The following is a 16,996-nucleotide window of genomic DNA, read 5'->3' on the forward strand; positions in this document are numbered from 1 at the left end:
ACTTATGATGATATTTAAGATTCCGATAGGAAACCCCTTGCTGTTTTCCTGACCTTTGTCGCCAAATATCAACAAACCCGTACTGCCTCATAGCATCTAGAAGAACGGATCTAGTCTTAGACAGAACCAATGATCTATTATTAGGGGACTTGTCCAAGACAGGATCCAACACGATATTGAAATCACCGGCTAAAATTATAGGTCCTGAAATGGAAAGTAATTGGATAAATATTGTTTCCAAAAAAGAGGGGTCATCCTGATTCGGGCCGTAATAGCCAGCTATTGTAACAGAAAACCCGGCTATAAGAACGGAGGCTATGGCCCATCTGCCGGAAGAATCTACAGCCTGTGAGATCAACTTAGCTTTGATTCCTTTTTTGAAAATAATCGCAACTCCTCTTGTGTGAGAAGTTTGAGTAGTAGTAACCATAAAATCAATCCATCTATTCTTTTTAGTGAGGTCAGATAGTTCAGAATGGGTTAGGTGAGTTTCCTGCAACACCAGGACCTGCGCATCCGAGTCCCTCAGATATTGTAAAATTCTATTGGCTCGGGGCTTGGTGCGGAGGCCATTGACGTTCCAGGAAAGAAAGCCCACATCACTCATCTTTCAACCAGTAGACCATGATAAATGAACACTATATCCAGTATAATATTATTAGCCAAGTTAGTGGCTTGCTTCCAAAAATTATGTATGAAATGTAAATGGCCTTTCCAGAAACTACTATTTAGGTTATTGAAGACTTTTTTATATTTTTGCCACCCCCTCGCACTCACCCACTCGGAGTGAGAGCTTCCCCCCCCGTGAAGAACCCTTGCATTATCTAACCGGAACAGTGTCCAGTAGATAGTGCCCCACCGGTTGATCCTCTACAGGAAAGTTCAACCGCTTAATATTCAGGTGACTAATAAAGAGTGAAGAGATACAAAATTTTTATAACAAAGAAGATTATTAATTAAAAGTATGAGTCTTCTTGATTAGTGCATATATATAGTGCATATATAGTGTTTGTTATAGTGCTTATTATGTATAGGTGCATCAGCCTCTCAATTTTTATTTTGAAAAGAATGGAGGGTAAAATGGAAGGTCCTGTTAAGTATTCAGGGTTTATTAATGGACCCTAATTTTAAACCTTACTGGCCCCCTTGCCCAGATCCATTAGTAATTCATCGGCGGCTTGCACGGACCTGATGTTAAACATCTTGTTGTTGTACATTACTTTAAGGGCTGCCGGAAACATAAGCTGAGCTGTTGCGCCTAGTTTTCTGAAAGCATCCAAGCGCCTCCCAAATTCCCATTGCTTTTCCAGTGTTATTCTTGACAGGTCTGATCTTATCAGAAAGGTAAAACCTTTCCCTGACAGGGTCTTTTGTTTTAAGGCCATATTTAAGATGCGTTCCTTTAGAACATAAGTGTGAAAATTGACTAAAATTTTGCGAGGTTTAGACCTCTGAGGATTCAGTTTGAAGGGATCCCTGTGAACCCTCTGAATGTCGACCGACAATTCAACGGGAGTATATTCTAGAGACAATGCATCCTTCAATAATGAAACAATGTATGTGGCGTTCTTGGAATGGGCAGTCATTCGATCGCCCCGCTCCAGGACCGCCAAATCCGTAGTCTGTCCTCCTGATGTATTCCGATTGAAATACCAGTCAGGCAGTCCTGCAGCTGCTGGCCCACGGCAATGCCTTTCAAAGGCTCGTATGTGAGACTTAGAAAGGCAGCGCTGTGTGACCGCAAGAGCTTGACCCTGCAAGGCATAGACTGTTAAGTCCATGCTGTGGAGGAACTGGGGCTTCATGCATACAGGGGGGCACATTATAGATCCCCCTGTATGCATCTCCAGGCCCTGAGGCAACAGGGGACCCTGCAGGGACCACTTAGTTTCCTCATCGCCACACTTTTCATGGTGGGTTCTGCAGTATTAAAACTGTGGCAGTGACAAACTCTTAACATGCTTGGCGGCGCTGCAACAGCACCGTCCACATATTGCGGGCCTCATACCACTGCAAGACCTAGCAGTAGCAGTGGTCCAATGGCGGTCTGACCATCCAACTCGTAACACAGCGGTCGGAACACCGGTGTGGTGGTAGCCACACTGCCACCATGGGTTTGGCAGTCCATCTGACCACCAAACTCAGAATTAGGCCCTTAGTCCATATCCAATGCCTGACTTCCTTGTTAGAAACCTATTGTCACTGTATTTTGGCTTGCCTGAGTCACACTGGATAAAGGTTTCAAAGGGTTATTGCTGAAGCAGACTTAACTGCTACCATATTGCAAGTAATAACTGGTATATGGCCAACAGCTTACCATTCAACTGGTATCAGATTGTGCCCTATTCCAGAATCCTACTTCTCTAAACCAAGTTTGGATCCATATCTACTACTGCAGATCGGGGTCCTCTCTAGTCTATAATAAGTGACTGTAAGAAATTGGGTTAATAGTTGAGGGTTGTGACTCCCTACTCAAGCAGGAACCACAATCCCTGTCAGGGTGAGCCACAAGCAAACCCTAAACGAACCTTTGCTCAACCCTTAGGTAGATTTACAAAGAGCAGCTTGGCTTAACTCAGAGGCAATGTGTAAAGTATTTGTGCAATACTTCCAACAATAAAGAGTGAAAACACACCACAACAGGATCTACCACAGGATTAAAGTACGCTTTACTAAATTAAATCAGGACAACTGGAAATATATGCAAGTGTTAAAATGTCAGTGAAAATATTGCCGAAAAGCACAAAGCGCCAACTGTGGATATCTGGTGGTGCTGGACCAGGATAGTCAAACTTCAGGCTTACTGCAATTGAGCATGGGCCAGCTACAAGGACCCATTTAAATCCGCTGAGCAAGAATACCTTAATTCCTGATTGAGGAGCATTGAGAGGTCCAGTGCCAAGGATGCGTCAGGCAGCCAGAGTGATGTGTCAGTTCTGAGAAGTTGTGAAGGTTTAATGCAAGTTTCTGCGTTGTCGAGGATCCCGTCGAGAGGATGTTTTGTAAAGTCTGGCATTGAGAATCCAGCGCACAGTCGAGCTTCTCGGTAGCAGTAAATCTGTTTCAACTGGCCATCAGTGAGAAGGTATGCAGCTTCATCAAACTTCTTTTTGCGATGTAGCCTGTTGCCTTGTCTATTTGGAGGATTAAGAACCCCCCCCCCCCTCACCCCCTCCCCAAAAGAGGAACTCAGAAATCTTGACCTGTTGAAGGTGTGAAGCATATCTGGCTGACTAAGTCGTCCATGGATGAGAAATGTGAACTTGCCCCACTCTGAGCTTTCCCTGCTCTGAGCTTGTCACAACAAATGACCCTGTCTACCACCTATTAGGATTTGAGAGGACTTCCTCAGATACAGCCTGCATCCTTGCACTGCCAGAGGATTTAGACATTCATTTATAACTTCTTAGGTAAAATCTTTGACTGGGATGAGCCTGCTTGGTGCACCTGACCCATGCTTCATCAGTCATTCTAAAATTGTGCTTAGGTTCTAGTCAACTGCAAACCGAAACTGATTAGCCCCTTACTTTTCTTGCCACTTTTGCCTTAAATCATTGAAAGTTCATATTTCCAGTCCCCCTTATTCCATGTTTTTCATTTTGGTGCCATTTTGTTAACTCTTTCTATAGTTTCATAAATTGGAGTGAGATTCTTATTGCGTTGTGTTATTGACTGTTTGGGTGCGACTAAGTGGCACCCGAAAGTTCAGTTTCATAGCTGCTCTTCAGCACAGCAGTCGCTATGACATAGTATTCACATGTGGGTGGAGAAGGACCTGCTATGGCCCACATTAAGTATTTACCTTTATTGCCAAGTAAACCGGTGTGCACACTTATAGTGGACTTCCACAAGTGTCAGGTATTCAAGTTAAGTTACATAACATGCAGTGGTAGTTGTTTAGCTGCCTCCATCTTCCCAGAAACCTACCATTGCTGCTACCCAGATTATTAAGAAATCGATGAAGACCTAGAGAAATATAGATAGTCATACAGCTGGGCCTAAGAAATAGGGAAAGGGGAGGGCAGCAGGAGAAAGAGGTTGCATGGAGTAAAGGAAGCTCAGTTGAAACCCACTAAAAAAACCGAGGACAGCAAATGCTAATATAAAGAAGGGCGAATGCAAGAGAGGAAATAGCACCTAATGGGAAAAAAAAGATGTGACCAACAGTCAAAACGGAATACAGAGGAAAAAATAACCCTTGGTAGGGAGCATTTGTTTCAGGGCATACTGTACCTTGAGGGGATGTTTTTTCAGCTTTTTTATGAACAGTAGAAGGGCAATGAATTTTATGTCAGTGGGGCTGTTCCAATTTCCGGGAGTGCTAACGGAAAAGGTGTGCTTGCTGTGTTTTTGCTTATTGCATTTTTTTATCTCTCACCTAGCAATGTCTGAACTCTTCTGGAAATGGTTCATTTGTAGGTGATATAGGGTGGGGGTGTATTTCCGAGGGCTTTACAGGCAATGCAGCTGGTGTTAAAATTGATGAAGGCAGGCAGGAGGAACAGGATTGATTCCAAAGGAGTAGGGATAATATGGTTGAACTTCTTCATATCTTTGAGACATTCTGATGCATGAATGATGTCTTTAAGGGGTACCAACTAGGTAGTGCCTGCAAGATTGGTGAGCAAAGAGGTGGCACTGTCCAGGTGGGAGAGGACCAGTGTTTGCACTGTTATGAAATCAACTTCTGGGAGCTATGGTTTCACTTTCTTCAGGAGGTCGAGATGGTGTCATGGTTTCATGGTTTTCATCAGGATTCACTCCTTTACCATGAGGGTGTAGTCCAAGACGAAACAAAGTGATTTTGCACATTGTCAGCTGGGGGGACATGCTGTCAGTTTCTAGTTCAACAGACACATTTAAGTATGTACTTGTTTGATATGGTTGACAGATAGTAACAATTTGATCTTCATTGGGTTTAGCATTAGGTAGTAGGTGGCCATCTAAGTATGGCTGAGTTTGGGGGAAGATGTTATTCTCTGCTCTTGGTTGATCTGAATTTGCAATAAATCCAGGTGTCATCTGCTTAATGGAAAAGCTTGCACTACCCAGCGAGGATGGAGCTACTATTTTCCATGTAGAGATTGAACAAAATGAGAAGGAAGATCAGACTCTGTGGGCTTCTGAAGGAGACTGAGAGTATAGGACCTAGTGTTTACCATTTGTACAAACTAATGCCAGTTGGGGAAGTAAGAACTGAAAGTTAAAGAGACTATCAGAGTCTAGGGTTGGTTTCTATAACAAGGAGAAGATCTGTCCTACTTTGATATCAGGAAAGATTCCTTGTATGGGGGAGGCGTTGACAATGTGAAGGATGGGGTGATGATATCTAGTAGAGCAGGCTTGATTATTGCTGATGAAGTAAGTATTCTTCAATTGAGTTTGCCTTGAGAGAGATGTTTGAAGGTAAATCTTTGAGAAGGGATTGAAGGATGTCAATGTAGTTTGAAGTCAATGTGGAATGGAAGGCATTATTGTGGTCAGAGCTGGGCTATTGATGTTGGATCTGACTTTGCTGAACTCAGCGATAACTGGCTGGGCTAGTGGACTCCTGCAATGCAACAACCTTGATGAATGTTTTATATTTGATTGTTGCTTCAGTGAGATTGAATTTATATTAAATTACTTCCTTTGACCTAACGAGGAACTATCAGGCAGTGCCACCTAAAAAAGTATTTAATGATGGACCTGTGGCAGATACACTGTTTTTATGGGGCTCATGTGTCTGGATCCCTTGTGGCAGGTCTTAGGTGACAGCAGAGGCTAAATAAGCAAGCGGGGGAAACACACAAAGTAAGAGGATTACCGCACCATACTATAATATGATAAACTATTTTTATGAGTTTGGTGGTCATTATTGAAAATATTTCATTCAAAGTTCAGAGAAAAGTCAACTCCTTTTAGAACTGAATTTAGTAAATGGGTTCAGTCTGTGGGTTCTACCCTAGCTTTGAAATGTATACACAAAGCTACTCATAGCTTAGAAGGAACAGGTACAATGACATTCAGATGGTAGGAAATGCAGAAGGAAATTTGAGAACAATACATTTTATTTATTTTATTGTCATATCTTTGTGAAACTAAACATCGTTTATAATGTGAAGAAAAGTACAAATGTGTTTTTCAAACATGCAATATGCAAAAAAAGTATAATACAATGCTTAAGAGATACAGACAATGACAGCTTTGCAATACAAATTCTCTAAGGAGACATTTGAATACATACTTTTACGCTCAATCATTTCAAAGAGAACTTTCTTTAGCTCAACTGATCCATTCTAAATTGTCATGCTGACTATGAAAATATACATATTATGATAAAATATACTTAATATTCTGATAGGGATTTTATGGCGATAGCTTGCTCCCATTAAGGGTTAGTTACGTAAGTTATTGGTGAGAAATCCTAATAGTTCCATAGAACCACAACACTTGTATCATGCGCTAAATCTTAAAACATGTGAATATAAGCTGCTTCATTCTAATTTTGTGCAAGCTTTTCAATACGCCTATTAGAGGAAAGTGAATGATTGACCTTCTTGTGACGATTGACCAAATCCAGAGTTGACACATTCTCCAAAGTTGTATAAACATAGTGTTTGAGGTGTGTAAGACATTTAGAAAAAATACTTCATGCAATTGCATATCTGACATCTTGCCTAATGATAAGTTGGTGAGTAAACAGCAAGATGCATTGCACTGCACTCTAGGGGCTGCGTTTTACAACCATTACAACATTTAAAAAATGCAACATACATCTATCATTTTTTGCAGGAAACTAGGGGGTCGTCTTGGAGGAAACAATTTATGGCACTAGACTTCCCAATTACAGTGGTTTCGAAGTAATTCATAAGAATTAAGCCTAGTTTGCAACATTTGTTCTCGTTTTTAGGCAAATTCTTTCCTTTTACACCTCTGCATAATCCCTTAGTTTGGCCACTAAATATCAGTTTTAAGATATGAAACTACTGAGCTTTCATACCTGCTAGACGATAGGAAGGATGCTCAACTTTTCTTTTTACAATTGCGGTCTTCAAAAGGGAAAGCCAATGTACTTGCAGAGACATGGTTTATATTTATTTTAACACATTAAGGTCGCCCTCCTTGCAGACCAAACAATAAAACCTTTAATACAACTTCCACCCTCCTTACATGATAACTAAGTTGAACAAAAATGTATGGTTGGAGTATATACATGGTTAGGGATTATTTTACCTGTGGAAACATACAATACTTTACAAACATATGGGTATCTGTAGGATTGCTGCCTGGCAGCAATCTCAAGTCAATAGCATTTATAAGGTACTGTGTCATTTTGGCACACAGAGAATTGGACTATACTAAATAATTAAGGAAAAATTAGTGCACTAAGGTCCCGATTACTGCTTCGGTGTTACAACATCTGGAAGTACCAATACCATGGGTATCACTACTCCTAAATTGTTTGAATAACTGAGCAATACAAGATTGAACATGGAAAATGCACCTGTAAATTAGGTTAATAACATACAAGGCTAGAAGTCTTCACACACATGCCCACCTGCTTTCTCCCTAGTTGGATACTGTTCCCCCATATGACATTTCTGTTTACAGCAGGTGAAATGTTTGGGTAAGAAAACTCAGGCAATGCAGTAGTCCTCCAACACTTGAAATCCATGATGCTGCCATAACTCTTTACATATACCAGCTCAACTTCTTACTCTCTGAGATACTTTTATGGGATGCAAATATCAGAGGTCCACAGAATACAAATGTGTGCTCACCGAAAGTACTATCTTGAGGACACAGTGGTAGATGGACAACTGTGATATATCTGTGCCTCTTTAGGGTACTTTCTCCAGCTGACACTACAAGTGTATCTCTGTAACCTTCTAAGGGACAAGGAATGGTTTCAAGTGATGGAGTTAGAGGACAGTGTGCCACAGATGTAACACAATCGATTGACAATAGTACAAATGCACAGAATGCATCCTTGTGACAATTATATGTTTACAAGGATGGTGAATGATTCTGGACAATCACAAGCCCTCTGATGTGCTTCCAGTGGTATAGTGGTGGAAGTGCAAGGAGCCAATCCCTCTACTATCCCCTAAAAACACTTTTTATATGTTGTATGAGCTCTCTAGCTGTGCCATGAGATTGACTCTTCTTTTAAGTGCCAATAAGACTGTTGGGGGTATGTGCTCTAAACTTTCCTGTATTATGCCTTACTGCTAGCTTCTACAATCCCCACACTCCTGCCTGAACCATTCAGCAACCAGTCAAGGTTGTAGTGGTGGTCCTTTTGTGCCCCTGGATTGAATGGTTCCCACTTCTAGATCAACTGTTGATATTCCAGAATGGATTACAGCCTAGAAAGCCAAGGGGAAAAGGGTCTAAGATCAATAGAGAAGACTGGAAGCAAGGATGGTATTCTGATCTGCGGTTATAGTGTGTTCACGGGTTAACAGTCGAGGTAAGGTATCCAGGGGACATCTTACTACCCCCATCTCTACTGGTTAATGTCATGTGGCAGGAATGGCAGAGTTTTACAGAGTTCATCTGGTCTTTTACAATCTGAAGATGTACTGTACATCGCCAATAAACCCCAAAAGACATTAATAAAGTCACAATGCTTTAGGTGCATTTAAAAAACCTTTACCTTACACATTCTATTGCTTCATGAGGCACGAGTAGTGAGGAACATGCAAACAGTCCTTGTCGCTAATTTACTTTCATGTCACGAAACTTATTTGACCTCAAACGTGAAAAATATAAGAAAGGTTTGCCCTGTGATTTCTTTTTGTTGATTTTGTTGAACAAAGCATGCTATACGCTAAAAATAACAAGCTGGTATCACATCACCTGTCTTTTAAGCAGGTAATGCCTCTTATCTACATGACAATGCTGTCCTTACTATCTTTCCAGGATTAGTACATTTGCTGATCCAGCTATCACTCTTGGATATCTTTGAATGGACTGTGTGCTTTAGAAATAAGCACTTTGGAATAATCGAGAAAATGAATAGTTTTCAATTATCTTATTCTCATATAAATGCAAAGTCTTATCTTACATATGTACAAGCAGCAGGGGCTAAGATTAGAAATCCATTGCCTCTTTTGTAATCGCTAGATTCTGCCTTTCACATTTCAAGGAGTACGTGTTTTGCGGTTATAGGTTTCATAAGTTATGGGAGCAAGTAGGGGTTGATGAAATGGGTTAACGACTCCCCTCCCCCAGCACCAAAAGTAAGCAGGCAAAAAATTCAGAAATGAATCAAAAATTTTAGTAAAATTATATGAAATGCACTTTGGTGCGTCTCATGTGAAAATTGCTTGAAAGGGCGCACCTCATGGTTAAGCAGCACTTGAGGAACCAGTAAAGGTTTTTTTAAGGACAACATGATTCTTTTTACATCTTTTCTTCTTGAACCTAGCTCCAGCAACACATTTTCTGCTCTATTCAGCCCTCTAGAGCTAACAAAACAAGTGTCCGAATTTTCACGCTGTGTCATTTCTGATATTTCTCAAATTTGTATGGGCAAAATGGAACAAATTTAGCAAATTACACAAACATAGTAAAAAAATTGCACAGGCCTAATAATCAGGTTGGGTAATGGTAAACAATTTGATAATAATCTTGAAGTACTATATTAATTAAGGGGACGTTTTCAACATGTTGCATTTAGAGATGTATGTATGTGTCCAAGGATGGCTCTTCAATAATGTGCATTGGACAACTCGCTGCAACATTGACCATGATTAATAATCTATAGGTAATCACATATTGTAAGGTATAATAGTGGTATTATAATTATTAGTAGTATTATTATTAAAGCTACTCCTACCACCACTACTAATTGAAAATAATATTATTAACAATAATAATATCATAATATTAGATATTTGTAATATTATTGTTAACTCTAGCAGAGTGGATATCCCTAGTGCCTAAGGCATGTACAGCACAATAAGCAATACAGGAGTAAAAGTGAGGGTACACTGCAGTGGGGTGTCTTTACCCTCTGCATATTAATGACAAGCTCCACCTTGGAAGACGAGAGCAAGGAGATAGTGACAAGAGGGAAGGGTGTAGTAAATTATGAGAAATTCCATCAGCTCTTTTTTGAATGAAGGTTTTGAGGTATTAGTGTGGACAGAAGATGGAATACAATTCCAGGTTTTGGGTACGTAGCCGGAGAAAAACAGATTCAAAGTTTGCTTTCCTACTGAAGGGAGGAGCTTCAAAAAAGGGGCTGTCAGAGCTGCCAAAAACGTTCAAAGCTGTTCAATTTTCAGCTTCTAAAGGAAGTGATCAGAATGTAGTAGTTTTTGTACTAACCCTGTCAGTTCATACGTAGATCTGTGCTCAATAGTGAGACAACTCAAGGTGTACAGTACAGGAGTAATGTCAGTTGGCTATTAATGCGTTTGTATGAGTTGGGTGGCAATAGGTAAGACGAGTGGAAGATAGTAATATCACCTAGCTCTGCAGAAGGTTTTAAAAGAGGTGAACGATTTGTTCAACTATTAGACTTTATGCAAATAGCCCTTGTGAGAGTGAGAGATTGAAAGGGTTAGACCAGTTCGAAACAAGATTAGCTGGGAGTGCAAAATAATATATTTGTTTCTGCTGTTGACAAGGGTAGGTGTGGCTGGCCGGAGCCAACGCCCCTGTTCAAGAACCGGCCTACTCTAAGGGAGTTTCTACTCCTGCCCCCTGGAATACCCAGTGGATATATTACAAGGTTGGCATGTCTGCAATACAATTACATACTAGGGTGACCTGCAGCAGGTTTTGCATCATACAAGTACAGTTACTTATGTATTTACAATGTTTGTGCTGAATGGACTATGTTTCTTTCTTCAGGTGCTGTTGGTTGCCTTTGCAGAAGATTTGGAATGCGTCCCAGGATTCACACAAAAGATCTATTACATTGAACAACCTCCTGAAGTCACAAAGGAGCAGCTACTTCTTAACGGTAGGAACCATCTGCTGCAAATAACTGTACTGTCTGTTATGACTATGCTTTAGTATTTGAGTATCCTTAAGTGGGGCGTAAAGGGAGCAAGCCCCAACTCCAGATGTCTCTCTATGATATCTCCACAAACTATTTCATCATTCTATGAAAAGAAAATGAACCCTAGTGAACCGATTTTTGGTACATGTGCAAGTGTTATTCCATAGAAATGTGACATTAGATTTAACAAGCTATTTTACATCTCAACAATCTGTTTTTGGCTACACTGATTAGAAAAATAAAGATATTTAAAAGCTTTTGCATTTATCAATTAAGATAAACAAGAGTGGATTTGTCATCAGAGTATAAGGTCCATAATCCAAACCTCTATGCTAAAAATAAAACATGTTCATGCTTCCCCCTTACACCATGGTCACAAGGAAATTCAACTCGGTACTATGCTTCACAAAGTAAATGTGTCCATATTGTGTGTTCCAATTGTAAAATGACAGCACTGATTAATAAGTCATCTACTTTAGCTTGAAAGCAGAAATGTGTTGGAGTGGCTTGATAAGTGACTTACGATCCTGGCGAGCTGGGGTGCAAGCCTGACTTTCGCAATTGGAAACATCCTTGTGATTTTGGGAAATTAACCATCAATTCATATTCACATTGTTGCACTGTACAAGCATAGTCACAAATGTAATCCATTCATCTGGCTCACCTTACTGTGGAAGAAGAATTTCATAAGATTGCAATTGCTTTTGGTCACAGATGTGTTGGAAAATAAAAGGAATGACAAAACACACTACTTTGTTCTCATTTGAAAGTAGCAGTATGAGAAGCAAATGTGTTCAGATTTTACCATTTAAGTTCTACTTGTCATTCTGTAACATCTATGCTTTTTATTGTACTTTATTCACTAATATCACAGTTTGACAACCTAGGGGTTTACAGTGATATTTGAATAATTGTAATTCGATATTTCAGACAAATTCACTTTATAAAAAAATAAGTTGCAACTTGCCACTGGTTTAGCTCTATCACTCTAATGACAAGAAAGGAGTTGTAATATGCTGCCAGGTGAAATGTCTTTTAGGTGAACAGATATGCCTTGAGGTGTATTCTTAGTCGCTAATGGTGTGCTACCTGCAGTGTTCAGTATGGGATGAGTTCCTGACACAGATGAGGACTGGTCACCTCTCATCATCACGAGAACACCACAGAATAGAGTACGTTGAATTCAAAAGGGTATGAATATAGTCATAATATATATGGGAAATTTATATTGTTTGGAAAGAGAAAGTGAGGTGGCTGGAGTTCAGTCTCAGAGCCCTGTGCTTCAATGCCTTCGTCTGAGTCACCAAATAAAGGTTGACTTAAAAGTAACAAGTGCAAGAAAATGAATTATTCTTAATCACGACCCATGTTGTTACTAAGCCATAATTAATGAAAGCCTGCTAATTGGTAAGCCTGCCCCTCTAAATCCTGCCTGAATAAAACCTTTTGTTAAACCTATTAACGTTTTCCCAAAGAGCTTCCCATAAATGTTTGCATGCAGAAAACGTATTTTTGTTTAATTTAAAGAGACACCTGTCCTGGACTGTGCCTTTTCGCCAAACACTGCTAAAACGTTTTAAGTGTTGTGAAAAGAAGGAGGGGGTTGCTCTAAGAGAGGCATGTTTTCGTAACTTCACTGAGATTAAAAAAAGCAAATGTTTCCAGGACTCTTAATGCACGGGTTAGTTCACAGTGGGCTGTATACATTAATGGCATGTACCAGCAAGAGACTGGGAAGGACACCTCCACCCAGTTGGTAAAAGGGAGGTATTAAAGGCCCATCTGCCTCCAGAATGGCCATTAAGTCCCCCACTGGGCCGCCGGTGGCATCTGAACAACACAGACACAGCCCAAATCGGTCACCACGCTGCCCAAAAAAGCAACCCACAGCTGCATCTCCAATACCTCCCATTGCCCGAGCGCCCACCTTACCATTTTGACCCTGTCACTGCTGTAACCGTTGGACTGCACTGGTGCTCAGCTAAAGGATTCTCTGTCAGCCTCATCAATTGCACTGAAGCTGTCCTGTTGCCCATATGAGTACCGGTACTGTCCTCAGTCGAGGAAAAGATCCCATACTCAAAAGGAGAAAGTTATGAAGTGGCGGTTCTAAGTACAGGTGAGCACCGGCCCATTTAAAGCACTAACAGGATCAAAGGATTTTGCAATCGCAAACGGTACGAATCGCAAAAATCGTCCGTTTGTGATCGCAAAATCTGCTTTTGGGATGCATGAAGGGTGAAGACCTTCGCACTTTGAGAATTCGCAAATATTTGCGAATTCTCAAATTGCGATTGCATTTAAGGAATCGCATTTTGCGATTCCTTAAATGCAATGCATGAAACTTTAAAAAATTGCGATTTCACAATTAGGGGGAGCAAATTACCATGAGGTTGAACCTCATGGTAATTTGCGAAAACTTTGAAAAATGCACTTTTGTGCATTTTTCAAAGTTTCATGTTGTGCACACACATGCCCTTAGGGCATGTGTGTGCACAACATATGTGCACAGATTGATTTCAGGGGTGCAACAGGGTGTCCTTTGGACACCCCTGCACCCTTGAAATCGCATTCTCAATTTGCGATTCGCTAATTGCTAATCGCAAATTGAGAATGTCTTCCCATTCATTCCTATGGGCCTCCAGGCCCATAGGAATGAATGGGGAGGTATTCCTTAATTGCGACTCGCAATTTGCGAGTCGCAATTAAGGAATATTAAGAAATCGCTATTTATTTAGAGATTTCTTGATGCATTGCATTTTGCAATTCCTCAATTGCGATTCCTTATGTTTCGCAATTAAGGAATCGCAAAAAGCAATTTTGCTGCATGTGCCTGTAAGACTGACACAATGTACTGTACTGACTGCGTAGCAAAGATGTAAATCCAAAAGACAGGAGTGAAGAAAAACTACAGAAAAACAGAACTTTTTAAAGGAGTATAATAAGCAGAACTTCATAACTGACATTCACATCTTAGCATTTGAGCATGCTTTGACTCGCTCTGATAATAGCTTCCATGTTAAACATTATTCATTAAAAAAATGTATTATTACGTCTGAGGTAATAAGCATGTGGAGTAACCTGTGCCCTGGCTCCTCAGCACTCTTCTTGCATTTGACCAAGATCACCAACTTCCTGATCCAGTGCTGATGAGGCCCCCTTCTAATGACGGTGTTTAAGGTGTCTATTAGATTCCCTGTGGCCTCTGATTTTTCTCTCGAGTGCTTCCTAAATATGAACCTCCCCTGGCTGATTGCCAGCGGCGACACCACTCCATCAGGTCACGGAGACACCGAGCTCATAATCTGTCGCATCAGGTTTGGAAAGTGCAATCCTGCTTCGTTAATCACGTTTATGCTAAACACACACGACTCGTGGCTTTTTGTGGCATGTTTAATTGACTATAAATCAAAAGGCACGCATGAAAAATGAAGGCAATTAACTGAAAGCTTTTTTGTAATATTCAGTGCATATCAAAATAGAAACTACAGTGTCAGTGATTTAAATGTCACAATGAAGGGTGTGCTGACCTGCAGGAAAGATTTAATTTTCAGCCTAATTAAGGGCTGACCCTTTTGTTGGTTGATGGATGGTGCGCTTTCTTAAAATCAGAACAACTCCAAATCCATGCGCTCCGCGACCTCTTGTGCTCTTCAAGAAAGCAGAGTCAGCTGCCTTGTTGGTATCCTACTTAAAGACTCCTATTTTGGAATATTTCAGCAATAGGTGGAATACTTGATTGGATTTCAGATACCGTGAATGGACAGGATATTGATGCCAGTTTCCCAGTGCTCCAATCAGAGCAGCTTATGAGCTCCTTTAAATCATTTCTATTTTATGCAGTATTGCATTTTTTGCCTTTTTTGTGATTAGAATCCCCAAGGACTTCGTGTTGGGGCTCAACATAATTCAAGATGGCTGCCAAGATGATTATATGCTTTCTGGTTTGAAGGTGGTGACCCGCCACACAAAGCTTGGATCAAGATGTCAACTTTTGACTTGATTAGCAGTATTAATTGCTATCTGCCGTGGACAATGACTCGAAGTACTGATTCCATCTTTTAAAACCATTGGCCATTATCATTGACTCTTCCTTATATCATCTTTAGTTTGGGTGCTCTTACATGAAAGGACATCTATAGGTAAACTACTCTCACTTGCTTCTGTGAGGGGCGTTTCGATTGGAGCACTTCAGGCATGTCCTACTTTACGTCTAGTAACAAGCAATCGATTGCCGATCAGTAGGCTCGGCAAGTTAAGCACTTGCAGGTCCAACTATGCGTTTAAGCCTTCTGAAGAAGAGAAGTTGACTACCATTAAATGGGTAACCAGCAACCACTGTCATTCACAGTGGTTGCAAATTGCAATATGAACTACAGAAATATCTTTGCACCTAATTAATAAAGCAAATAATTCAGGTTACTCGTTCACCTAATTATGATGCTTCACAATGTATATTACTTTCAAATATGATGCCCCAAGCCAGCTATCTGTGCACTGATTGATTTTACACCTAGTTGTAAGTTTGCATGTAAATGAGTTGTACTCCTAAACGTTTTTCACACACATGCTGATGATGCATCGGGGTATTTGGCACCTCACCATGCCAGTAGTCGTATATGAGGTTATGCTGAGCCACACCTCTTACACCATATTCAACAAGTCACATCTGTATTGTCTCTTTACACTGTGTCCAGTCCCACAGCTGCATACTGCTTCTGTCACTTGCTGAAATGGTTTCTTGGAAGCCAACACCGTGTTTGTGACAATATTATGGCCTCCAAATGTAGAACAAAGGGACAATTGTGGAGTAAAAAATAGGGCACAGGCAATGGGCATGTAAAGAGGAAGATTCAATCAATCAGGGTTTTATATATAGCGCTACTCATCTGTGAGGGTCTTAAGGCGCTGGGGGCGGCAGCTCCGGAGCAGTTGACGTGCCAGGTCTTTAGGTTCTTCCTGAACGTGTGCAGGGTCGGGGAGCGTCTGATGTTCACAGGGAGCTCATTCCAGGTCTTGGCTGCGATATGGGAGAAGGCTCTCCTGCCTGTTCTGTTTCTGCGGAAGTGGGGGACCTCTGCCAGGGCGAGGTCGGCAGATCGGTGGTTCTTCATGGGTGCATGGAAAGATAGTCTTTCATTGAGATATTTGAGTCCGATATTGTTGAGTGATTTGTATGCGTGGGTGAGGAGTTTGAAGGTGACTCTCTTTTCGATGGGGAGCCAGTGAAGGTCTCATAGGTGTTGGGTCATGTGTTCGTGATGTGGTGTCTCGAGGATGAGTCTGGCTGCGGCATTCTGGAAGGTTTGGAGTTTGTGTAAAAGGGTTCTGTTGAGAGTGTTGTATAGGGCATTACCGTAGTCCAGTCTGCTAGTTATGAGTGCGTGGGTGACGGTTCTCCTGCAGTCGGGGGGATCCATTAGAAAATCTTGTGGAGGATGTGTAGGCAGTTGAAACTGGTGGAGGTGACGGCGTTGATCTGGCAGTTCATGGAGAGGGAGGAGTCGAGGAGAAATGCCGAGGTTTCGTATGTGGTCTGTGAGGGTGGGCGGACTCCTGAGGGCAGCGGGCCACCAGGTGTTGTCCCAGGTGGAGGTGCAGGGTCTGAGGATGAGCACCTCAGTCTTCTCAGAGTTGAGCTTCAAACAGCTGCTTTCATCCAAGCTGCCACATTCTTCATTCCTTCTGGAAACAGAGTCTGGTGTCTTCTGGCTTCTTCATGAGTGAGAGAATGAGCTGGGTGTCGTCGGCGTATTATACAATGCTGAGCCCATGCTGTCTGACGATGGCGGCGAGGGGGGCCATGTAGATTTTGAAGAGCGTGGGGCAGAGCGATGATCCTAGGGGAACTCAGCAGTTGGTAACAGTGAGTAAGGAGAGGAAGGGAGTGAGCCTGATTCTCTGGGTTCGGCCGGAGAGGAAGGTTCATATCCAGTCGAGGGCGGTGCCTTGTATCCCCGCATCGTGAAGTCTGGCAGTGAGTGTGTGATGTGAGAC

The 16,996-nt window shown here is 41.4% G+C and overlaps 1 protein-coding gene across 1 annotated transcript in view; it reads left to right on the forward strand.

Annotated features, from left to right (window-relative positions):
• Positions 1 to 16,996, forward strand: part of CDH13 (cadherin 13) — a 2,391,456-nt gene that overhangs the window by 332,444 nt on the left and 2,042,016 nt on the right. Inside the window, exon 2 of the mRNA XM_078669939.1 lies at positions 10,849 to 10,960. Coding sequence (XP_078526065.1) covers positions 10,849 to 10,960 — 112 coding nt within the window. The remainder of the gene's footprint in view (positions 1 to 10,848; positions 10,961 to 16,996) is intronic.

Source organism: Lissotriton helveticus, chromosome 12, assembly GCF_964261635.1.
Source record: "Lissotriton helveticus chromosome 12, aLisHel1.1, whole genome shotgun sequence".
Classification (NCBI taxonomy): domain Eukaryota; kingdom Metazoa; phylum Chordata; class Amphibia; order Caudata; family Salamandridae; genus Lissotriton; species Lissotriton helveticus.